Here is a 26,862-nt window from a genome sequence, read left to right as displayed (position 1 = left end):
AGTTCATGAGATAGGAAATCTTAGATATACCTGTAGTAAACTTCCAGTGGTCTGGAAAGACAAAACAAGACTCGAAACACAAGCTTACATGGATTTCATTCATTCACCACATGGCCACAGAAAGTTGTAAACAAATCGACTCGATGAGGAAAAAAGTTTCATAATTTCTTTATAAACGGGGTAAATGTGGCTTTATGTATATCATTGTGTAGCTATTGACGCGAGGAATATAATGGAATTAGTGAAACATGTAAGCGGTATTCAAAATCATGACTTTCGGAGGAAAATTTAGACATAAACACGCTAATGTCATCGAAGAGAGAAATTTGCTTCCGCTCAGTTACGCATGCGTGAGTATTTGAGCATCTCGATTGGTTGATGGGGACGCCACCTCCCTGACAACGTCACATGTTTGAGAAAATGGCGACGTGTATGGAAAAATTCGTCGGCGTTTTCAAGCAGAAATCTACTGCTATTATTGGCATGATTCATCTAAAGCCTTTGCCAGGTGTCTTGAGAGTATATGTTTATTTATGCATGCGGAAATAAATGCACTTTATTGCACGCGTCACCAAAGCATGAGCAGGTGCCCGTTTCGATTCACACCTACTCACTCTGCAGTTCTGTCAAATAGAATGATAGCTGGTGACAAGCCAGTTCTTGTCCACAACAAGGACTGTGATAGGTCCACCAGTGTAATCAATACATTCCAATCTTAACTGCTGAATGGTGTTGACCCACACATTCGACATTTTGAACATTACAATGTCCCGTTTGAAGCAGACATTTTGTAATAAAACCAAGAACGACCCACGTGTAATAAGCTAACAATTTAATGCAAGGGTGTAAGGGCGAATAATGTAATGTATATATATTAACAATACCATTGAAACATAAACCTACCAAAGTCATTATGATGTATGAAAAGATCATTCTTACCTTGCACAGTCTTAGTAATGTACGTATAGGTAAATCCAATCAAACCAGGTAAGCCTAAATTCTTAGTAGATTTAAATGAAATGCAGAGCTATGTACACCTCCTAGCCAAGTTGTCCACATGCGGTCTGTCAAAGTATTTGGCGGATTTTCCGCTTTAGGTACATGTGATTGGCTCAGAAATAATTCATGCAAATGTAGTCAAACATTGTGTCACATGGGGTCTATTTTTACCTATGCCCATTGTAGATCATGTGGGCAGGGCCTGTGTTCATAGAGTACAAATCTCATTGAGAAGATCTTTTCAATATTGACCAGCTGATTGGTTGTCTTTTCCAGTCTCCAGTGTCGCATGCACCATTAATTATATCCCATAAATACTTAGCAGTGCTAGATTGGATATTCCCGCTATATGTTTGGCATGCCCAGGCTTGCTGCTATGTGTTTATTGATGTGATATTGCTTGATAGTCTCCATGTGGTTTTGCTATTTATAAACTGTAAACAGGAGTGAAATTGCTTCATTGATTTACAAATACGTTGGCGTGCAGTAGATTTGATATCACGGTGTGGACGAGCCATGAATGTTTGGAAAATGTAATAAATTTCTCTTCACACATTTGTGCATGTAATTTTTAGTATTGAGAAGGATGTCAGCATTTATTTGTTATGGAATAAAGCCATCCTCATCTAGATGAATTTACACTTAACAGTATTATATTTAGGCTGATATCTCTAGGTGATTTGAACAGTATGACTAGAATAAGATGCAGTTTTAGAAGATGCAAAATTTAATTAAAACCTTATATTGCATAATGTTAAAGGGAGGATTTCTGTATTCAAATCCAAACATTAATGCATGATACATTTACAATTTAAAACTGACCATTGAATATTCTCAAAAAAAGTCCAAAAAGATGAAAAATCCCATTTTGTGTCTTACCTATATGACTGTGTACCTGTGTGACTGTATGGCCGTACGACTAGGATGTTTCTGAGGAAGTCACCTTCTGTTCCTTATATTGTACACTGTTAGAATGAGATCAGCCTCTTTCCTGTGATGTCTGGGTGTGTTTATCCATGGACTTACTGCCACTGTCTTTATAGGAACCCCCAGATACCAGTACTCAATGAAGGAGATCCTTAACTCGGCCCTAAATGAGGCAAAGCTTTACAAGGATGTGGGAGTGGTAAGCTGGTGTTTTCTTTGTCCATTGTTTTAAACACTCTGGTTAATCCTGCTTGAGGCTAAGTTCAATTAAAAGAGTTACATATGTCTCAGGTTAAACAAATATTTATGCATGGGAAGACATTTGAAAATGTTGTTTGCAATGTTTTCATTGCTTAAAGACTCAGAGTGTGAAAGTTAAAACTCTGTTGGAAGATGCAAACTTTGATGTGTCACTATTTGCAGGTTTCTAAGATTTATTCACAATTCATAATGTCAATGACACTAGTCAATGTCCTGTTTGACTAATGTGTACTGTTTGACCAATTTTATATTTAATAATTTGTGTTAATGTTTTAAGATTTATTTTTAAGGTATTTTATTGTGTGTACTTACATATGATTATATGCTAACTGTATGTTTTAATGTAAATGACACCGAATACATGAAAAACATGGGAATTATCTAGAATTCCAAAAAATTCCCTTGGCAGGCAAATTTGGACAAAATATTTTGTTCAAAATTGGAATATGTTTATAGTTCTTGTGTTTAAATAAATTCAGAGTTTTAGTTTAAATTTTGCATTCAATGTGGTTATGAAAAACTGAACATGAACCCCCTACTTCTTTACTTGCCATACAAAAGTGACTCTGCCCGACCATATCATTAGGTAAAACTGTAGTTACTTGAATTGAGAAATTTGTAATTGCCTGTAAGAATTTTAACTGACAGCTCCTGTAGACTAGCAACCGAATGTCAGCCACTATATGTCTTTCCTACCTTCTGACCTGGGGTAGAATTGGTCTTCAGCAACCCATGCCTGCTGTAAAAGGCGACCATGCTTGTCGTAAAAGGCGACTAACGGGATCGGCTGGTCAGACTCGCTGACTTGGTTGATGCATGTCATCGATCCCAATTGCGTGGATCGATGCTCATGATATTAATTACTTGATTGTCTGGTCCAGACTCGATTATTTACAGACCGCCATCATATAGCTGGAATATTGCTGAGTGCGGCGTTAAACAACAAACAAACAAACAAACCTTCTGACTTCTTATTACTACTCAAGTCGGTTATCATGGTCTGTACGTGATTACTGAATATTACAGGACGGTATAATGCTGGAGAATATGCATGATGTTCCCTATATGCATACAAGTCAGGTGGGGCCAGAGATCACCGCTGCCATGTCGGTCATCTGTGCGGAGGTGAGGAGGGTGTTCTACCCCGGTCCTGTTGGGGTGCAGGTCTTGGCTGGCGCCAACAAGCAGGCTCTTGCTATAGCTAAAGCAGCAGGTAGGTCTACTTTTCAAAGAATGGTGAAAGATTAATTTTGTAAGAATATATATAGTGTTGGCCATTTATGATGAATAAGATCTCAAACATATTAGTCCATTGAAGCCTTGTTGATTCAGATCATACAGTTGCCAATAAAATTGTCTAGACAAAATGTTTCTGGATGAATGAAATATTGTTACAGAGGAAAGTCTTTTGTGTACAAGAAGACATTCTTAAGGGAAATCATCTGACAAATGGGATTTCCGAACTAACCAGATTCGGACTAAAGTAGTCCGTTTCACTGTTCCTGTTTGTGATATTTCTTTCACATATGTCTTGACACATATGTTTTTTTAAGCACAGATGAGCAGGATTTACTGTTGTTCTTTAAGCCAGGGTGGGTTTTAGTTCACTGGACTTGAATAATTATAAACTTTCTTTTTTCTTCTGTAATTAGCCTGTCATATGACGGGAGTATAGTTTTTGTGACTTGTGGTCAAAGGGAGATAATTCCATTCCTATTTGCTATGACAGGAGCAGGGTACGAGTCCAAATTTACTACCTGGTACCCGACCCAGGTAACCGCTGTAGGTCTCAAAAGTTGGGTACATAATGTCCGATCTGGCAAACACTATTTAGATGCATGTATTAAACGTTATGATCATGCACATATTGAGGTTGAATGAAGCCTTATAATTACTCTCTCATATAAGAGTTAGAAGGAATGTGTGCATTGTCAGAAAGAAATGCAAACATTAGTGACTTGTAGTGTAACAATGCATTTTTTTTTAATCATTAAACAATAAATCACGTGACTAACCACGGGTCTGGGTAGTCCTGTGGGTACCCGGGTCCTACTTCAGATTGACCTGAGTACCCGAGTCACCCGTCCCAGCCCCAGACGAGAGTATGGGCCTTGTGACTTGTGGTCAAAGGGAGGTAATTCATGTTTTTGTTTCATATTTGAATTCAGCAAATTTCATCGTTCATTTTTCCATTCTTTTTGTGTATGAATAAGATGTTCAGAAGTTTTATTCCAACTGATGAGGTTGTACTTAAAACGATATGTAGATTATTGAAATATGATACCCTTGTCTGCATGATCTTTCCAATGCCTTATGGTGTAAGGGAGACAACTCTGTGATTTGTTGAATAGGCATTTAATTGTTTATCAAGGTGTCAGCAAAATATGAAAACTCAACCCTTCCCAGGAGCCCCATATATAATATATATCATGTGTATGGCTGCCCCCCCCTCCTTTGGCACCCTTGATTCGGGGTATATTTAAAGGGTATTTTTTACTTAACAGGATGCCAATAAAATCATATTGAGAGGGCAGATTCAACATTTTAACAAATAATATTGATGTACGTAACAATTTTCTTTATACCTTATTTTTTTATGGTATGTTAGCAGTATTTTAACTTCAAATCGCACCCTTCCCTCAATGTTGTTCAGATTTGTCTGAAGTAGCATTTGGTGTTAATGGGAGGGTGGGTTGACATCCTCATGTATCATCCCTCATCCTCATTATCTATCATTTTGATCTATACACGACCTTACAATACTGGGGCGGTCGGGTAGCCCAGTGGTTAAAGCGTTTGCTCTTCATGCCGTAGACCTGGCTTCAATTCCCCACATGGGTACAATGTGTGAAGCTCATTTCTGGTGTACCCCGCCATGATATTGCTGGAATATTGCTAAAAGCATTGTAAAACCATAAACCACCCACCCACCCACCCTACCACTCACTCACCCTACCACTCACTCACTCACTCACTCACTCACTCACTCACCCACCCACCCACCCACCCACCCACTCACTCACTCACTCACTCACTCACTCACTCACTCACTCACTCACTCACCCACCCACCCACCCACCCACCCACCCACCCACCCACTCACTCACTCACTCACTCACTCACCTTTATGCAATACTGAGGGTGCCAACCCCCTTTTTCGTACACCGGATGCCACAGTGCAGTAGGCCGGATGCCGAGCCTTGTGAAGTGGTATTCAAGATGCTGCAGTGCAGTAAGCGTGTTGGCATGACATGAAACCCGTGAAGATCCAGGGTAGAATAGGTCTTCAGCAACCCATGCTTGCCGTAGAAGGCGACTATGCTTGTTGTAAGAGGCGACAAACGGGATCGGATGGGATTGCGTGGATCGATGCTCATGATATCAATCACTAGATTGTCTGGTCCAGACTCGATTATTTACAGACCGCGGTCATATAGTTGGAATATTGCTGAGTGCGGCGTTAAACAACCAACCAACCAACCAACCAACCAAACCAAGGCATGACATGCTTATCTGGAATGCAGATGCCAATATTTCAAGGATATAATATATTTGTTCTCGCAAAGAGTGAAAGTCATGAACATATTTAGCACTAAGCTTATTATCAAGCATGGTCATGCATTCTGTGTGTACATCCCAGTCTAATTTACTTGTTTTGTTGTTTGTTTGTTGTTTAACGCCGCACTCTAGACCAAGTCTGGACCAGATAATCTAGTGATTGACATCATGAGCATCGATCCACTCAATTGGGATATAATGAGATGCATCAACCAAGTCAGCGAGCCTGACCACCCAATCCCATTAGTCGCCTCTTACGACAAGCATAGTTGCCATTTAATGCAAGCATTGGTTGCTGTAGACCTATGCTACCCAGGATCTTCATGTACACTGATATAGAGTTCTTCTTAAATTCGATGCGGAGACAAAATAAGTAGTATGCTGGGTTGCCTTGGGAAGGGGGATAGACACCCTCAATACTTGCCTCAGAGAGGTAAAAATTTGTTGCATTTTTCCTTTGAGCTGTCAAGATAGAGCAGCCACTGAGCTGATGGTCAAAGGGAGGTAATCCACTGCTAGATACATCTTGGGTGTGAATAAATCTTTCAATGAACTAAGCTCGCTATTTATAAATTCTTCCTTTCAGAGTAACATCTTGGGATAACATTGATGTTTCCACAGATTAATGTGATGTCTTAATATAAAGTAAATGTATACTGTAAAGATTGCAGTGCTATACAGCAGTACATTATTGAAAGAAATACGAGTACTTAAAATATTTGTATTTGTAACACTTGAGTAAAATACGGAATAATGTAGGTTACTATTTGACATTTTTTAAGATTTTTATTTTGTGAATAGTTTTATATTGTGTTTCCTGTTCACAGCATCAGAAAAGCAAACACTCAGTTGAGGAGGTTGCGAATTGAAGCACTCATAAAATATCCCCAGGGTTGTGTTGAAGCTGGTAAAATACCTGCTTAGCAATACTCCAGCACTGATCTCAAAGTTACCCCCCTTCCATAGCTGTCCCTCTATCTGCCCTGTGATTATAAGCCATTGTATGGTCTGGAAGGTAATTTAAGGTACCGACGTTTACTACAATATCTGAAAAACTATCAGACCTACTCCAGTCAAAGTTGGTATGAGATTATTAAACAGTCATACATAACTGGATATTACTTTTAAAGATAATCGGTCAATCGGTGCATGAATAAAAAATCTGTCTATTTAGCTATCACTATATTTCATCAACAACCAGACCTGTTCGTCATGGTTGGAACGAGCATTCATTGAAACAGCCATCTGCATAATGCTACCCCAGCGTCACAGGGTCATATGACACACATATGACAGTCGAAAGGTTGCACGGGAATCACGCACGTACGAATACGGTGTTAGCGTTGGGCGTCTCAACGTGTGTTACCTTTACCAAATTACCTTCCAGACTATAATTACCGGTATAAAGAAGAGGTGGCGGGATGTACGTTACCATGCAAAGGCTTGTGAAATAATACTCTTTGTTTCTTGCCCCTAATATTGCGCTTCTCCCTAATATTTTTTACATGTTTTTAAGCACTATTTAAGAAATGGCTTTGTTCAACTTTTTCACTTTTTTCATATCTTTTTTCATCGGTCCTGGCTTGAGTGGTGCCCACTTTCAACAATGCTCATCTCTCTTAAGTTGGGGATGATTTTTTGAGCGTTTTAAGACAATCATGTACACTATTAAGTTCTTTCCTGGCATGGTAAAAAGTACAAGAATGTTTATTTTAATGTGTACCTGGTAGATTGTAGTGCACATTTATGATCTGTAATTATCAAGTGGTACATAGGCCCTAAATTGTTTTGCCATGTTTATAAGTAATAGGAAGAGTGACGGTACTTTATTGGGATATAAACATCAAGGTGTGAGAACAAAGGGTGAGGTGAAGATGAGAGTTATTGTTCTTGCAACTGTTCCTTTTTATGCTGATAATGCATTGTCATGAGGTCTCTATCTGTCTAGTGGTAGAGCGTGCGCCCTGGGTGGGGAGGTCTGGAGTTTGATCCCCGGCCACGCCATACCAAAGGATGTTAAAAGATGGTACTTATTGTTACCCTGTCTGGTGCTTGGCATTAAGGGGCTAAAACAAGGACTGGTCGGCTCGGAGTCAGTGTACTGTGTCTGAGTGGGGTATTCATGTTAAACTGCGGGTGGTATCTCAGTGTGTTAGCACTATGAATTGTCATCAGTCCAGACTAGTACAAGCATCTTTCATCTATCCTCCTACATTAGTGAGTGAGTGAGTTTGGTTTTTACGCCGCTTTTAGCAATATTCCAGCAATATCACGGCGGGGGACGCCAGAAATGGACTTCACACATTGTATCCATGTTGGGATTTGAACCCGGGTCTTCGGCGTGACAAGCGAACGCTTTAACCACTAGGCTACCCGACCGCCCCTCCTCCTACATCAGGCTGTATGCCATGATATATATGAAATGCTACTCCCAGCTCACTTACTTTTGTACTGGGGTGGTGGGGTAGCCTAGTGGTTAAAGCGTTCACTCGTCACGCTGAAGATTGGGTTTGATTCCCCACATGAGTACAATGTGTGAAGCCTATTTCTGGTGTCATCAGCCATGATATTTCTGGAATATTGCTAAAAGCGGGGTAAAGCCATACTCACTCACTCACTCACTTTTGTACCATACCCGGGCTCATGGGTTTCACCAAATGGGTAAACGCCTAAGTCCTGCATCACTTTGCGCTTTTCTCCCACATTAAGTTGACATGCCGTGATAGAAATGGAATACTAACAAAAGGGGCAATAAAGCCAACTCAGACTTGGAATCGGGTTGTCAGACTCCGTGACTTTGTGGACTACATGTCATCGTGCCCCAGTGGTGTGGGTAATTGTCTCATCACTGGATTGTCTGATCTGACACAGATTATTTGCATGCCACCCTGAAATAGCTGGAATATTGTTGTCTGTGGCATTAATCACCATTCCCTCAGTCAGGATAAGGGGCGTTGGGGTAGCCTTGTGGTGTAAGCGTTTGCTTGTCACACTGAAGACCTGGGTTCGATTCCCCACATGGGTTCAATTTGTGAAGCCAATTTCTGGTGTCCCACGCCATGATATTGCTGGAATATTGCTGAAAGCAACATTAAGCCACCTCACCTCAATATTAGACATAGTGGCAGATCGGATGTCTATTTAAAGATATTTACTCAAATATTGGCCAGTGATTATGTGGGTATCTTTGAGACATCAGATATTAGTCAAGCACAAATCTAGTGTTCCCTGCCTTGATATTGCTGGATTATTGTTAAAAACTCACTCACTCACTCACTCACTCACTCACTCACTCACTCACTCACTCACTCACTCACTCACACCCATGCAGATCGTTGTTCTGTACTCATCATCTTTCAACTTTCTCAGAGTTGCAGTTTGTCAGAGCTGAAGGTTTTGTTTTCTCGCACGTCGCTGACGAGGGCCTGATGAACGCTTGTGCAGGGGAAGTGCTCCGATATCGCAAACACATCGACGCCGACAATGTCCTTGTGTTCACAGACATCAAGAAGAAACATAGGTAAAATCTGCCATCTTTTCCGACATCACATGATAATAGTAGGTAATCTTTCTCTTGAAATGTTTTATGGTTGAAAGTCTGCTGAAAGTATGTCTTGATTTCTTGTCCAGATGGTAGATTACAGACATTCAAACCATTAAAATCCATTCTGAAAAAATGAAGACAATCAGTTTCTGAAGAATGACTTCTGAAAAATAGCTTTAGGCAGCAACATTTTTTAGTGGTTAAACTATATTTTGCCTGGTGTGAGAGTTGTCCTTCTTTGTCTTATGCAGAAATGTGTAGCTGATGTGAAGTGTATAGAGTAGTGTTGCATGTAGGCAGTTTTCCTTCAGTATTTTAAATATCAGATGTCAAGAATGGATATCAGTGTCAATATTTTTATTCCTGTTTAAAGTACATGCGACATGAAAATGTACTGTTTCCTTTTTGCGTGTCATCAGCGACCATAAAATAGAAACACTCTGGTTTCATTGAGCTGAAAGTTAAAACCAGTCTGATACTTGGCCAGTAAAGAGAAGCTGTGCTCAACTGGTTTACTAGGATGTTAGTTATAAAAGAAACTTTAAAAGGGCTTTTTGTACAAGTTAAACTGTAGTTAGGTTTAAAAATGAAATGTATATGGTTTCTTTTTTTATTGCCACATAAAGCAGTTGAAATTTGTTTAAGACTTGCTAGACTTGTTGTGTTGACTTTGGGTGAGTGTCAGAGTGTGAGATGCCATATTTTTATTCAGTTTTAATGATATTTAATATTTGTTTTCTATTTACAAATCATTAGGCGATATAAATTAATAACTGGTTTCTCATTCCTGTCCGTGGGGCACGGGTGCCCCAATCGTCTAAGGCGACGCGATTCGCTGTGCAGAGTTGCGTCCCTTGGGCAAGCCAGAAACCTATGATTGTGGGTTCAAATCCCGGTTTGCCCCGATTATGTTTCTACGTTTGTCAGCACCATACCCGTGCCGAAACGGGTAACCTTCATCACTTCGGGCTTTCCTCCCACATTAAGCTGACACGCCGTGATATAACTGGATTTTAAACCCAACCCACTCACTCACTCATTCCTGTCCGACTTTCTCAAAACTCCTTGACTCAGCACATTTTATTTTGTCTTTGTCCTACTCAAATTATCACCCACAAAACTGGACGCTTACATTCTTGTGTACAACTTTGAATATTCAGAACAGGAGGACGACCCATCAACATCCGGGGTAGAATAGGTCTTCAGCAACTCATGCTTGCCGTAAAAGGTGACTTTGCTTGTCGTAAAAGGCGACTAACGGGATCAGATAGTCAGACTTGCTGACTTGGTTGACGCATGTCATCGATCACAATTGCGTGGATCGATGCTCATAATATCAATCACTTGATTGTCTGGTCCAGACTCAATTATTTACAGACCGCCGTCATATAGCTGGAATATTGCTCAATGCGGCTAACAAACAACATCTACAACAACAACAACAACAGAACAGGAGAACAGATTTTTCGGGTATTATGCACAGCAAAAACTACATTGTATTACATCAGGTGAACTAACAGAAGATGACAAACTTGGTCAATAAAAACGTGACATTTGCAATAAAACATCACATGATGATTTACCATTTCAATTATACTTCCAGTTCTGTTCAGCATTGTTTATATGCAGAGATTAAGATCACTGTGTGCATATGTCTCCTAAACCAAGCCAGAAAAAGCAATCAGCTGTTCACACATTTTCTCCCAGATCTACTGGTGATTCAATAAAAAAAATCCAATAAAATAACTTAAAAGTACTTTGATGCAATGATTGGAAGAGATTGTATGTGATGCTATTATTTCACCAGGAATAACACATTCCAATACCATGTTATTTCGGTTGTAGCTGTTGTTACACATATTTAAACTGATATTATAACCATAGGCTTAGCACTTTGTATATAGCCACATATGTTTTATGTTTGGACTAAAGCAGCAATGATGAAGCCCTGTCTGAATGATGACATTATGGCCTGAGTGTACTTGAATCCCCAGCCTAATGTGTACAATGGGTGGAAGGTGACCAGACTAACCCTTGTCCATCAGCCAGGCTGTTATTCAGGAAATCTTTTATACGCCAATCATCCATGGAAGTGGCCATTTGTAGCTGCAATGTTTCTTGACAAGAGTTCACTCAGAAAGCAAGTGAAGAAGATATGGAATATGAGTCCCCTGTGTCTATTAACTTTGCATACATGTCATCAGTCGTTCATCTAGGCAAATCTTGGGGGTGGTTACTGGTAACAGGAGAGGAAGAAAATCTGATCTCCCAACTATCTATACTCCGACAATATTAGACATAGTGGCAGATTGGATGTCTATTTCAAGATATTTACTCAAATATTGGCCAGTGATTATCTGGTGATCAGTGAGACATCAGATATGTGTCAAGCCCAAATCTAGTCTTCTCTGCCTTGCTATTGTTGGAATATTGTAAAAAATTTGCTTGATCGCTTGCTCGCTCACTCACTCACTCACTCACTCACTCACTCACTCACTCACTCACTCACTTACCCACTCACTCACTCACTCACTCACTCACTCACTCACTCACCCACCAACTCACTCACCCACTCACTCACTCACTCACCCACTCACTCACTCACTCACTCACTCACTCACTCACTCACTCACTCACTCACTCACTCACTCACTCATGCAGATAGTTGTTCTGTACTCATCCCACTCAGGGATCTGATGCACATAGTTACAATGTGTAACCTGATTGTGTCATCATGCCCTGATGACACGAATCTTTGCTCATTGTATCACCCTGTAGTTTGTCCATCACGTATTGAAGATGAACACCACTGTTGTATTGTTGAGAGGAACGTATGACAACACTGACCCACTGTGTGTGTTCCTATTCCAGTGCCCATGCTATCACTGATGATGTCAGCATTGTAGAGACGGCCAAGGCAGCGGAGTTCTTCCTCAGCGATGGCGTCGTGGTTACAGGCGGCGCGACAGGAATGGCTGCCAGCACTCAGGAAGTGGCAGGTGGGATACAGACACATCTTGTATTGTTGGTCAATATTTGTGGAGGATATATTTGCAGTCGTGTTGTTAAATGTACATATTTACATTAGCTCCATGTTAAGTGACCACCTCCATGGTGTAGTGGATAGAGTGTCTGCCTGGAGAGAGAAAGGTCTGTGGTTCCATCCCCAGATTCATCATACCAAAAGAAATGAAAAGATGGTATTTGTTGTGATCCTGATCCTGCCTGGCGCTCGGCATTAGGAGGCTAAAGCAAGGAGTATACTTTAAAGCCCACTGGGAATGACACGTTTCAAAGTGCATGAAAACATTTAGTTGATCTCACATTTTTCATCTTTCCGCCACTTGCAAGTTTCTGAACAGGATCTATGCCGGAAGGAAGTCGAAAATGAGTTCATTTGGATTTTGGAGAAAACCTGACAATGAACTAGTCGGTAACCCACGTGGCATCTTCCCTCATATATCCTTGCCTACATTTCAACTATACAAATGGGCGGTCGGGTAGCCTAGTGGTTAAAGCGTTCGCTCGTCATGCCGAATTCCCGACATGGGTACAATGTGTGAAGCCCATTTCTGGTGTCCCCCACCGTGATATTGCAGGAATATACTCACTCACTCACTCAACTATACAAAAATAAGAATTTGTGTCAAAGATTTTCTCATTGTCAAATGTCAGGGGAATACATCTTCTCGCGGGCAAGGGAGGTAACTGTCTATTAAAGTCCAGTTTCCACCCTTGCCGAACTCAGCTGGAATTATGGTGTTATAGTTTGGTTAGACTAACGAAGATATGCATAGTCCAGTCAAAGTCGTGTCGACATCCGGTTTGTAAACTGTCCAGCAGATTTCAGTCAATTGCAGTATTTGCAAAACATGTGTACAATCAACTCGGCGTCGACAGATATTTATAATCAAGGTGCTCACCTGATTTGATGTACTTTGTGAAGTAAGAACCGTTTTATCACAATATAGATTTTGATTATCGATTTGATCCTCTTGACTGGCGGTGCCATTTTGTTTGAAGCAAGTGCAAGCGATATGAGAGATGATATCTGATTGGTCAATGGGAGGGACATAGAAGAGACACAACTCGTAATAGCCACTGGTGGTGCTATGATTGAGCCGTGAAATTCCAGCCTATTTCGGCAAGTGTGGAAACTGGACAGTTATAGTCAGTTAACACCCTTGCCGCAGGAAGATGTGTTTTCTCGAATATGCAATGATGTTGACAATTGTAGGCACTACACAAGCTACAGATAAATGTTTTTGTCTCACAGTTTTACCATCTACATGATAAAATTAACAAAATTTGCATGAAGTAATGGAGCAAACCACTTAAAACTTGAAATGGAAAGCGTTTCTGAGAATTTGTAGAACTGACGAATTGTAATTGGGACAAAAGGCTGTGGAGTACGAACCTTCATGGAGTGAGGGCCAAGCTGTATTAACATTCATACAATGTTTGGCCCTCACTCTCTGAAGGTTTATGCTCCAATGAACTGACACAAAGTGAAAGTCAATTCTAATAATAATATTATCACAATTTCTTACCTCAGAGGATGTAGGCTGAGATGTATATACAATTTCATTTGGTACGTGTGACTTCATGTTTACACTGACAGCCATACAACAACCAGTTGTATCCCGGAATAAAATAGTTCCTTAAAAAGAGAGGTTACATGAGTGTATGTATGCATAACTTGCTCTTCAGAAACATCTTACACAACACATGTATTCAAATAATATCATCAGATGAGAAAGGTCTGTTAAGAGAGCATGTGGTAATACATTTAATTCAAGTACAAGACGTCAAAATGGCTGACACGATAAATGTGACTGGAGAAATTTCTGAAGTTAATGAACGTGTGGCAGTAACATGTTTTGGTCATCATTGATCAGTTGGCCGATCATTGAAAGGTGATTAAAGATGTGTCAAATAGATACTTAGGTAAATTCATAGAGTGCATTAGACTGTCACTGTCAGCCTATTGTGAGTCGATACTACTGAATGGGTCATAGTGAGGATAGTCGTGAACGATCATGCAGTCCAACTCAGACGTTTCTCAATGTATACTGAAACGCTGAGTTCATGATTAAAGCGTCTAAATGATCAGAAACAACGCTTCTGTATGTATTTGTGCTAGGGAATTCCCAGGGGTTACCCAAGGAATTTGGAAGTAGTCCGTCAGTGTTTACATCATTTCAAGAATACAGTCTTGTGAAAAACATATGAACCTCAAATTGTGTCGTTCATACACTTATGAATGTAAATTTCGCAGTCATGTGAGCGTCCTCTTGTCCAATGGGATAGACGTATTTCGTGTAAACACATGAAAATGTGATAACAAGTTGACCTCAACTCTATGAAAGCTCATGCTCTAATGGACTCACAATATATCAAAATCAATCCTTAAATATTAATTTGTTCGCTTGTCAGTTTACATAATTGAATATATTTATTAGTCGAGCTTCAGTGGCTGAATATTAATGGCTGTGAATCAAGCTGTTTTAATTACATTAGGATGGCCTTTTTTAAGTATTGGCATATGAATTTTAATATAAATTTATGTAACTGTCATCTTTCGCCATATTAGCTGAATTTCAAATGGTCATAAATTTCTAAATTATCAATTAAATTGATAGAATTTTCATTTATGACCTACTGAGTATAAACAGATGTTGATAAGATGATCAATTCTTTGAGAGCATATCTATGTAAATTGCACATCAGGACCGGAAATTCTATGCATTTATGAAATTGCTTGTACAACACTTAAAAGTGTACTTTATTGTGTTGCATTTTTCCCAAAGCAACACATTATTGTTCCTGCATGAAGTGATGTGTAACAAAACCATATATTTTTCAAAATTAATTGCATAGTATTTTATGATGACTAACTTATTAATTTTGTTCAACGTTTCACATGAGTAAGGTTCTGAAATTATAAATTTTTGTCCCCCGTGAAGATCCGGGTTAGCATAGGTCTTGAGCAGCTCATGCTTGTCCCCCATGAAGATCCTGGTTAGAATAGGTCTTCTGCAGCCCATGCTTATCCTCCGTGAAGATCCAGGTTAGAATAGGTCTTCAGCAGCCCAGGCTTGTCCTCCGTGAAGATCCAGGTTAGAATAGGCCTTCAGCAGCCCATGCTTGTTCCCTGTGAAGATCCGGGTTAGCATAGGTCTTCAGCAGCCCAGGCTTGTTCCCCGTGAAGATCCGGGTTAGAATAGGTCTTCAGCAGCCCATGCTTGTCCCCCATGAAGATCCGGGTTAGAATAGGTCTTCAGCAGCCCATGCTTGTTCCCAGTGAAGATCCGGGTTAGAATAGGTCTTCAGCAACCCGTGCTTGTCCCCCGTGAAGATCCGGGGTAGAATAGGTCTTCAGCAGCCCATGCTTATCCTCCGTGAAGATCTGGGTTAGAATAAAGCTTCAGCAGCCCATGCTTGTCCCCCGTGAAGATCCGGGTTAGAATAGGTCTTCAGCAGCCCATGCTTATCCTCCGTGAAGATCTGGGTTAGAATAAAGCTTCAGCAGCCCAGGCTTGTTCCCTGTGAAGATCAGGGTTAGAATAGGTCTTCAGCAGCCCAGGCTTGTCCCCCGTGAAGATCCAGGTAAGAATAGGCCTTCAGCAGCCCAGGCTTGTTCCCTGTGAAGATCCGGGTTAGATTAGGTCTTCAGCAGCCCAGGCTTGTGCCCCGTGAAGATCCGGGTAAGAATAGGTCTTCAGCAGCCCAGGCTTGTTCCCTGTGGAGATCCGGGTTAGAATAGGTCTTCAGCAGTCCAGGCTTGTCCCCCGTGAAGATCCAGGTAAGAATAGGTCTTCAGCAGCCCATGCTTGTCCCCCGTGAAGATCCGGGTTAGAATAGGTCTTCAGCAGCCCATGCTTGTCCCCCGTGAAGATCCGGGTTAGAATAGGTCTTCAGCAACCCATGCTTGTCCCCCGTGAAGATCCGGGGTAGAATAGGTCTTCAGCAGCCCATGCTTATCCTCCGTGAAGATCTGGGTTAGAATAAAGCTTCAGCAGCCCATGCTTGTCCCCCGTGAAGATCCGGGTTAGAATAGGTCTTCAGCAGCCCATGCTTATCCTCCGTGAAGATCTGGGTTAGAATAAAGCTTCAGCAGCCTAGGCTTGTTCCCTGTGAAGATCCGGGTTAGAATAGGTCTTCAGCAGCCCAGGCTTGTCCCCCGTGAAGATCCAGGTAAGAATAGGCCTTCAGCAGCCCAGGCTTGTTCCCTGTGAAGATCCGGGTTAGATTAGGTCTTCAGCAGCCCAGGCTTGTGCCCCGTGAAGATCCGGGTAAGAATAGGTCTTCAGCAGCCCAGGCTTGTTCCCTGTGGAGATCCGGGTTAGAATAGGTCTTCAGCAGTCCAGGCTTGTCCCCCGTGAAGATCCAGGTAAGAATAGGTCTTCAGCAGCCCATGCTTGTTCCCCAGTGAAGATCCGGGGTAGAATAGGTCTTCTGCAGCCCAGGCTTATCCTCCGTGAAGATCCAGGTAAGAATAGGTCTTCAGCAACCCATGCTTGCTGTAAAAGGTGACTATGCTTGTCGTAAAGGGCAAATTATGGGATCAGGTGGTCGGGCTTGCTGACTAGGTTGATGCATGTTATCTTATCCCAATTGCATAGATAGATGATCATGATGTCAATCACTTGATTGCCTGGTCTAGACTCACTTATTCACAGACGGCTCTCATATACCATATTGCTGAGTGCAGTATTAAACAACAACAACACTAGTCCACTTTTACACCAATAAGATCAGGTCCCACTGAATCCTTACTCATTCAAGACTGATGAACCTCAGAAAGCCATTCTTCTAGTCATGTCGTACATGGTAAACTTGTGTCATATATGAAGTGACACATGAAACTTTAGTTGCAAACAGTGCAGTGTGATACTGTTTCAGGCATTTTCAAAGACTTGTTTTGTTTACCATTTCTGTTGTTTTCTTATTCACTGGGTGTTTTAAAGTCGTATTGGTTTCAGTTGGGGTAGTAACACAAAGTTCTCTTTAGTTCTGGCGTTCGCTCGTCACGCCGAAGACCCGGGTTCGATTCCCGACATGGGTACAATGTGTGAAGTCCATTTCTGGTGTCCCCCGCTGTGATATTGCTGGAATATTGCTAAAAGCGGCGTAAAACCATACTCACTCACTCACTCACTCTTTAGTTCTGCTGATCTAGAACTTGACGTCAGTTTGTCTACTTGCATGTTGTTAATTTAATTTTTCATCTGACCCATGAAGATCCGGGGTAGAATAGGTCTTCAGCAACCCATGCTTGTTGTAAGAGGCGACTTACGGGATCAGGTGGTCAGGCTCACTGACTTGGTTGATGCATGTCATTCTATCTCAATTGCGTAGATTGATAGCCATGATGTCAATCACTCAACTGTCTGTTCCATTATTTATTGACCACAGTCATATATGGAATATTGCAGCATTAAACAACAAACAAACTACTTCAGATTTTCATATAGCAGCTTCGGTTATCATTTTAAGCGATAGAAATAAGCTGTTTTAGTCCACTAATCCTTATAATGAAAACATTTAGCTAAACCCTTAAAAATTGCAAATTTCAACTAGTCCTTATGACACTTCAACTATTGGGCAGTTTGGCAAGGACAATAGGACTAGTGACAATTTCTCACGCTGATTGTTCTAGTTTATATTCAAACCTTATTTTACCATTGTTCTGCATCAAAGAGATACTGAACTATTTTGGGTCAGGTCATACGAGATGCTCTTGCTGGCTGCTCCTTGGTAAATGGCTCCTGCTGTGACAAAATCTGATAATAGATGTAACGACATTCACACTGTTAAGTTCTTTGACATGTATTGCGTTAAATGTCTTAATTCAAGCCTTGAATTATTCAGAATGTGCTTCAGTTATTTGAAAATAGATGTGCAATTGGTTCACTGACTGTCTAAGTGAGCGTTATCATCGGTTTTGATGGTGTCAGAATCAGTATCTGGAAATAACTGCCTGCAGCCATTATCCTCAGCATCTGGGTTACAGGAACTCTTCTGACTAATGAGTCTTCTATTAAATATGGAATCTAAGTAGATCTTAATTGTCTCACACACATGAGGCCTTGTACCATTAACAGGTAGAATTATGTTGGATGATGAGTCGAGATGCTGTACCTACAGGAGATATTGTTATAGATTTTGGGGTAAACGATGTAATAATTGTTGTTGGTATGGAAACAGAGTATAATGTATTAATGGACTTTTGTTTTGAAATCTGTGTTTGATCATTTAGATTATAAATCATTAGGGTAATTTGATTTCATCTTGGACGAAAACTAACTTTCTAAAAGCGATTGTGTTTCCCGGCTGCTGTCAACTATTTTCAAGATATATTGACTGGTGTATCTTGAAACACTCAAGATTTTCCTGAATACGCAAAATGTCAACTGAGATGACATCATTTGATAGTTTGGCTGATCTCGATGAGGTAGTTTCACGAATGCAGTCAGCAAAACAAGGACAGAGCAAAATCCCAGACTACACATCTTCCCATATGTGAAATGCTTTTTACATATTTGATGAACAAGTGCTGAAATAGCTGAACCGCAAAAAAACCCGTCACCATGGAGAGATAAATGAGAAACCTTATTTGTCCCAACACTGTAAACATACTTTGAGACATATTAAAAAGATGAAACTTGGCAAAACTGATCATCAAGGTTGAAATTAAAGTGCCAAATGTTCTTAAACTGAAACACAACACTGGTCTCTGAGAATAGGGTATCACAAGTCAGTATCTTGTGTGTTCGCCATGTGCATTGATGACTGCCGTGCAACGTCGATACATGGAATGGATGAGGCGGTTGATGAAGGCCATAGGCACCTTGAGCCCACACTCTGAGGACGTCGGACGTCATTCGGCAGTCTTTGAATCTCATCCCACAGGTTCTCAATGGGATTGAAATCGGGACTGAGGGCAGGCCACTGCATGGTTCTGATGCCATTCTGCTGGAGGGAGTCTCTTGTTGCTCTCGCAGTGTGGGCATGGGTGTTATCATGCTGAAACTCGTGGTTGCGACGACGTGCCAAATGAGGTATGGCGTGTGGTCTCAAGACTTGATCAATGTACCGATGTTCTGGAAGACCACAGGGCGAACCCTCTGTGCAAGACCAATTCCACCCTACGCCATGATGCTCGGATCACCCCACGAGTCTCCCTCAACAACACAAGCATCCGAATAATGTTCCCCACGGCGTCGCCAGACTCTCTCTCTGCAATCTGCTGTTGACATACAGTAACGGCTCTCATCTGCGAAGAGGACTCTTCTCCACTGCTGGTGGCGCCAATGCTGGTGCTGTGTTGCCCACTGAAGACGGTCCCGGCGATGACGTGGTGTCAGAATGGATCCTCTGTGTGGCCTGTGACAGTGGAGGTGTCTGCACATCAATTGTCTACACACGATGTCCGCACTAATGTGTCGCTGGTGTGTCCCCATGGTCTTTTGAGCAGTTTCCGCAGCAGTAACAAAGCTATCTTAAAGATGCTGCTGCACAATCTGACGATCCTGACGTTAGGTGGTGACCCTTGGTCTTCCACTGCTGAAGCCTGTATATGATGGTCCTTACGTGAACTTGAAATGCATTGGCTACTTGCCGGGCGGTTTGTCCAGCTTGCAATCGTCCAAGGGCTTGGTGTCGCTGATTTCTTGTCAATCTTTGCATGTGGTAGCAATTCAATAACGAATGAATGTTATCCGATCTGGGTGGATTTATATAAGGCAAAGAACGGGGGAACGCATGTGCATTTCAATATGCACGCAACTCACGTGCATCAGGTTACCATGGCCGTTGCTTTGATGCGTTTGGGTGATCGGTTTTATCGTCATCCACTCTTTTTTTAATCATCTGATTTCATTTTTCTGGACATGGTAATGTTAAATTTTAGAAACTTTGACAAAAATTACCCAGACACTAAAATGACAACTTTGCATGCATTGTTACTTGGGGTGTACTTTGCGGTTCAGTATATATTCCTACATGCACAATTCAAATACAGTAGAACATGGATATAACAAACTACAAGGGATCGGAGAAATCAGTTTGTTATATATGTTGTTTGTTACATACATTTTCGCTCGGAAACGTCCGCGATCTTGGCTGAAACAAAACACGCTACACATACAAGTTTGTACATGTTTCCTCCCGCATCTACTGGTGATTCAGTTAAGAAGTACTCAATGATACAACATTTTGATGCAATGGTCAGAAGAAATTGTATCTGAAATTATTATTTTATCAGAGTAATATATGTTAACATTGAATAGTCAAACTGCCTCAAATATGACTTTTAACGAGTCAAAGTATGGTATTTATGATATATGTATCCATTCTCTTGCAACTGAAGTTCACTTCAAGGCATTTAAGGTTTCATGAGTCCAATTACTTGGACAGGTAAGAGTAACATAATGCAAGTTTATCAAGGTTGAATCGTGACCAGTGATTGTGTTGATTCGCCGCCATTGTGTTGATTCGCCGCTGATTGCGTACAGCCAATTTGCTATACACGTCACTATTCAGTGGTAGATGGGCTTGTTGGTGATCAGATATCAGTTTGCTATATACGTTTGTTTGTTGTAGAGAGTTTGTTATGTGCGTAAATTTTATATGATATTATTTAGGCGATAAATCGGGGAGTTTTTTAATAGTTTGTTGTATCTGTTTGTTCACTCTATCCGGGTTCATTATATCCATGTCTACTGTATTTCAGGTGTACAGTGTATTCTTTATATTTGAGGTGTGTTGACTTGTGTATAGTGTATTGTTTATATTCCAGGTGTATAGTGTATTGTTTATATCCCAGGTGTATAGTGTATTGTTTATATCCCAGGTGTATAGTGTATCGTTTATATTCCAGGTGTATAGTGTATTGTTTATATCCCAGGTATATAGTGTATTGTTTATATTCTATGGGTGCTGACTGGTGGCGTATATAGTGTATTGTTTATATCCCAGGTATAAAGTGTATTGTTTATATTCCAGGTGTGCTGACTGGTGGCGTAATATAGTGCATTGTTTATATCCCAGGTATATAGTGTATTGTTTATATTCCAGGTGTGCTGACTGGTGGCGTAATAAAGTATATTGTTTATATCCCAGGTATATAGTGTATTGTTTATATTCCAGGTGTGCTGACAGGTGGTGTAATATAGTGTATTGTTTATATTCCAGGTGTGCTGACTGGTGTCGACATCCCAGTGCTGGTGGGTTCAGGAGTGACAACCGCCAACATTGCACAGTACAAGTCGGCTCACGGGCTGATCGTCGGCTCGCACTTTAAACGAGATGGACACTGGGCCAATGAAATTGATCAAGAGCGATTGAAAAAATTCATGGAACAAGTGAAAGCTGTTCGAGAAAACAAGTTACTTCAGTCTACCATGATAATTTGAAAACAATTCCAACCATGTTTATTGGATTGCACACGGTGAGGAATGATCGTCAGGGATCTTCAGGGATTGCAAGTTGGGATCACGCGGATAGTCATTATCAGCAAGCCTATTAGTACGTCTCCATGTGGAGCAGTAGATGCTTGTCAGACGCTGTTAGCAGTAGCAAGTTAATCACATTTTTTATTGGTGCAGCATTCATCTATCATGAAGATCTCACAAAATAATGTCACTGATCTATATCTTGTTTCTATTATCATTCATATGTGCACATGTATAAACCCTCACTTCTGAGGGATTTGTGGGTGAATGAAGCCCCAGTCTGTTACAAGGCCAGATTATTATTATTAAACATCATTATTATTGATCATTATTATTATTATTATTAGTATTAGTAGTAGTAGTATTAGTATTAGTAGTACTAGTAGTACTAGTAGTTCTAGTAGTAGTAGTAGATAGTTTACAGACATTTATTTTGATAACTCATGGGAAAAAACTCTGGAAAAAGAAGACAGATTTCATTATGTATTCTTCAAGATATTATTTGAATGCATTGCCATGTGTGCTGTATTTATGAAGCTGGTATTGTCAGCCTTATGGTTTAGAATATTGTAGGGATGGTGGGGTAGCCTAGTAGTTAAAGCGTAAGCTCATCACCTGGTTTGATTCCCCACATGGGTACAATGTGTGCAGCCCATTTTCAGTGTCCCTGATTACTGGGATATTGCCAAAAGCGGCGTTAAATCCAACTCACTCATTCACTCACTCACTCAAAATATTGTATGCGCTATTGTTGTGCTAAATCTGTTGACTTTGCAGTTGGCAGTTTAATTAAAATAGTGCTTGTCACTTATTTCCGACTTCCATCGTCAGATCTTTAAAATAGTTTTTTTTTAAAAATGTCTAGTCTGGGGTGGGGACTGCATGGTGATGATGAGTGAGAGAGTGAGTGGGTGAGTGGGAGTATGGAGGGGTGTTTAGGTGAATGAGTGAGTTAGTGTGTTTGGTTTAACATGACTTTGACCAGTAGTTCAGTGATATCACAGTGTGTCAGCTTGATGTTTGAGGAAGGCCCAAAGGGTGACTGTCAGGAAAGACCAACACACAGCTACTGCTGATTGCCACCTCATTAAAATCCGATCTTTCACTCCCATAGGATACCCCTCTGTGCCAGGATGTGAGGACGCTGCCATAGAAGGTCACTCGAGGGGAACCCTGAGTGACCTTTGACCATCCAATCTAAATTAAGGAGGTTTGGGTTCAATCTAGGTGTCAGCTTTCTAAAATAATTCGGATTCACCATCTCCATTGAGAAATTATTTATTTGTTACAACAGAAAGCCCCCACACAACACAGATTCTCCTTTGATGTTGTTCCCTGGGGGGTGCAGATGCCAGGGTGCAGCCCCTGATATACTCCGCGGCCGAAAATTCAAAATAATGTGGGCAATTTTTGTAGATTCTGAAACCAAATTTTGATGTCGCACACAATTCTACAAACTTTAAAGCTTAGTTTTCATGAATTTCATAGTTTTGCACCCGTTTCACTTGTGACACTCATTTTTATGATAAACTTATCCGCGGCAGGAAAAGCTTGTTGAAGTGAATCTGGAGATCACTATTATTAACTTAGAGACTTTTGGAAAGCAATAATGCAAAAGTCAACTTCACTTTAAAACGAAATTAGGAGTTAAATATCTGACTGAGATTGTTGCTGAGACCAGAACAGCAACATGGAACTTAGATCTGATAAATCATAAGATTCTGTGAATTGCTTTAATATTGCTGACAATGGATTAAATCTGCAATCACTTATTCCCTTCAGAAGTTCTGAACCAGAAAAACTAGTGACTGAGAGCATGATCATCAAACAATCATCAGGGCATGGTGACACTGAGCCTGACCACCCAATCCTCTTATGGTCAGTTTTTCATCCCAGAAGCACGGGTGGCCCAGTCATGGAAGGCGCAACATTACGGTGTGAAGAGTTGCTTCTCTTGGGCATGCCACAAACCTGGGATCATGGGTTCGAATCCCAGTTCGTCCGATTTTGTTTCTAGGTTTGTCAGCACCACATCCGTGCTTGTTGGTTTCACCAAAGTGGTAAACGTCTGAGACCTGCATCACTTCAGTCTTTCCTCCCACATTAAGCTGACACGCCGTGATAAAACTGGAACACTTCAAAGCGGCGTTAAACACAACTTACTCATCCCAGAATCCCCATTTTCTTTTCAGGAGCTTCAGTATTTCTTCACTAGAAAAAGTTCACAATATTGAAACCAGTGGTAAAGCGTCACAGCTTTCAAATTAGGGACTTTGAGATTAGTTCTGTTATTTACAGGCATCACACGTAAAATCTGCTATAGTTTCGATTTCTGAACTATTTTGAAAGTCACATCAATGTATCTTCACAAGTCTATTTAAAAGTCACTTCAATGTGTCTTCACAAGACTGTTTAAAAGTCACTTCAATGTGTCTTCACAAGACTGTTTTAAAGTCACTTCAATGTGTCTTCACAAGACTGTTTTAAAGTCACTTCAATGTGTCTTCACAAGACTGTTTAAAAGTCACTTCAGTGTATCTTCACAAGACTGTTTAAAAGTCGCTTCAATGTGTCTTCACAAGATTGTTTAAAAGTCACTTCAATGTATCTTCACAAGACTGTTTAAAAGTCACTTCAATGTGTCTTCACAAGACTGTTTAAAAGTCACTTCAATGTATCTTCACAAGATTGTTTAAAAGTCACTCCAATGTGTCTTCACAAGACTGTTTAAACGTCACTTCAATATGTCTTCACAAGACTGTTTAAAAGTCACTTCAATGTATCTTCACAAGATTGTTTAAAAGTCACTCCAATGTGTCTTCACAAGACTGTTTCAAAGTCATTTCAATGCATCTTCACAAGACTGTTTAAAAGTCACTTCAATATGTCTTCACAAGACTGTTTAAAAGTCACTTCAATGTGTCTTCACAAGACTGTTTAAAAGTCACTTCAATATGTCTTCACAAGACAGTTTAAAAGTCACTTCAATGTATCTTCACAAGACTGTTTAAAAGTCACTTCAATGTGTCTTCACAAGACTGTTTAAAAGTCACTTCAATGTATCTTCACAAGACTGTTTAAAAGTCACTTCAATGTGTCTTCACAAGACTGTTTAAAAGTCACTTCAATATGTCTTCACAAGACAGTTTAAAAGTCACTTCAATGTATCTTCACAAGATTGTTTAAAAGTCACTTCAATATGTCTTCACAAGACTGTTTCAAAGTCATTTCAATGCATCTTCACAAGACTGTTTACAAGTCACTTCAATATGTCTTCACAAGACTGTTTAAAAGTCACTTCAATGCATCTTCACAAGACTGTTTAAAAGTCACTTCAATATGTCTTCACAAGACTGTTTAAAAGTCATTTCAATGCATCTTCACAAGACTGTTTAAAAGTCACTTCAATGCATCTTCACAAGACTGTTTAAAAGTCACTTCAATGTGTCTTCACAAGACTGTTTAAAAGTCACTTCAATATGTCTTCACAAGACAGTTTAAAAGTCACTTCAATGTATCTTCACAAGACAGTTTAAAAGTCACTTCAATGTGTCTTCACAAGACTGGGCAAGATATACCAAAGGGACTGTATTTTATTCAAAGTATACAGTTTGTCAACATCCTCTTGTCCACAATATTCTGTAGTCACTTCCTATCTTTCTTAATTCAATTCTAAATCTTTTTAACATTTGTTAACAAGCTTAACTTTCATCATGATAAACATTGCCCCTTTGACAAAAGTACAATACATCTTTAACAATGGCTGTCCCAGCTATTTCTTGTAATGAGAGCTGTCATATTTGTGATCATGATTATTCAGAGTAATTACACAGATAGTTATTTATGTCCATTGCTTCATAATTCATGATGTTCAGATTGATGCTGTTTGTGACATAAATGAAGCTGGGAATTTATTGCTCAATAACATGTAGCCATTAACGCTGACGAGACTTCGGCACCGAATGAAACCCAAATTGGAACGTTGCAGTAAAGTTAGCCGGAAATGCCACTCGTACTCTTATATTAAGAATATCATTGTTGAGGAAAGGTTTCATGCATGGTTTATATGTTAAGATACAATAGAACTTTAATGTGGACCTAACCAATCAGGAAGTGTTGTATTGGGTATGTTATTGCAGTCAGACCACACAGACCCAGGACTGTTTTCATGCAGGAACGGGAATACGGAATTCCACTGTGGAATAATATTCGGTGCACAGATTCACTGACATATTTTATTTGTTAGTATTTTAGAAATATCTTCAACCACACTGATCATGCTGATACAAATTGGGTGACAAACATGGGTTTTCAGATTTGCCAGCCCAAAATGTCCTTTGAACTAAGGGTGTAGCCAAGTTATGCTTGATATTTTGTGCAATTGATCACTCATAACTGTTCTGACATGGATACTTTGATGGCATTTAACTCCCATCGTCTTCTAAGAAAGGCTGGCATTTTAACTGAGTATCGTCTTCGTAAGTCAAATGAAGCATGGGATTTTATAAGGAATTGTTTTTCAGTAGGTCCTTCAATACATACAAAAAAAGAGTACTTAACTTAAGGATACAACTTTCACATTTTCTGCAATATATTCACTCACTCACCTCGCTCGCTCACTCACTCACTCACTCACCTCGCTCACTCACTCACTCACTCACCCACCTCACTCATTAACTCGCTCACCTCGCTCGCTTACTCACTCACTCACTCACTCGGCTGTAGTTTCAGTACTGGTGTTGGTCCAACACAGTTCTGTCCCTCGTCTTGGCAAAGATATCAGCAGATGGATATCCAAATTCGTCTCCATATTGGCAGGCTGTGTGTACCGAATGCGTCCACTACCATCATGTGTAGTAACTCATTGTAGTCACCGTCAGGAGGTTGGTATTTTTCTGGACTGTATGCCAATAGCATGCATACAGTAATGTCATACAATTTTACTGCCAGCTGAAATTAATGCCAGATGCCTCTCTCAAGGTCTGTTGGATGTTGTAATTAAGTTTTGTGTAATTTGTTCCCCAAACAAAAGACATATGGTTTAATTGGTATGACGGTATACCAATCAATGGACCTGCACTGAGCAGAACATATTAATTGAACAGCGCCAGGCAA

At 40.3% G+C, this 26,862-nt stretch overlaps 1 protein-coding gene across 1 annotated transcript; it reads left to right on the top strand.

Annotated features, from left to right (window-relative positions):
• The first annotated feature begins 420 nt into the window (after positions 1-420).
• On the top strand, positions 421-22,036 carry LOC139450753 (uncharacterized protein F13E9.13, mitochondrial-like). Its single transcript, XM_071232577.1, has 6 exons — positions 421-508; positions 2,043-2,125; positions 3,214-3,400; positions 9,115-9,265; positions 12,161-12,288; positions 21,488-22,036. The coding sequence occupies exons 1-6, from the start codon at positions 421-423 to the stop codon at positions 21,706-21,708; spliced, it is 858 nt and encodes a 285-aa protein (XP_071088678.1). The 3' UTR covers positions 21,709-22,036.
• Positions 22,037-26,862: the final 4,826 nt, after the last annotated feature.

Source organism: Haliotis cracherodii, unplaced genomic scaffold (genome assembly GCF_022045235.1).
Source record: "Haliotis cracherodii isolate W230 unplaced genomic scaffold, xgHalCrac1.p SCAF_10, whole genome shotgun sequence".
Classification (NCBI taxonomy): domain Eukaryota; kingdom Metazoa; phylum Mollusca; class Gastropoda; order Lepetellida; family Haliotidae; genus Haliotis; species Haliotis cracherodii.
Note: the sequence above shows the minus strand (reverse complement) of the source record. Positions and strands in the feature narration are given on the sequence as shown.

Excerpts from the sequence above, each read along its gene's own strand:
- LOC139450753 (XM_071232577.1), top strand. The coding sequence starts at position 421 with ATGGCGACGTGTATGGAAAAATTCGTCGGCGTTTTCAAGCAGAAATCT. Across the intron at positions 9,266-12,160 it reads GACATCAAGAAGAAACATAG|TGCCCATGCTATCACTGATG; the intron begins GTAAAATCTGCC and ends TTCCTATTCCAG. Across the intron at positions 12,289-21,487 it reads CAGCACTCAGGAAGTGGCAG|GTGTGCTGACTGGTGTCGAC; the intron begins GTGGGATACAGA and ends TTTATATTCCAG.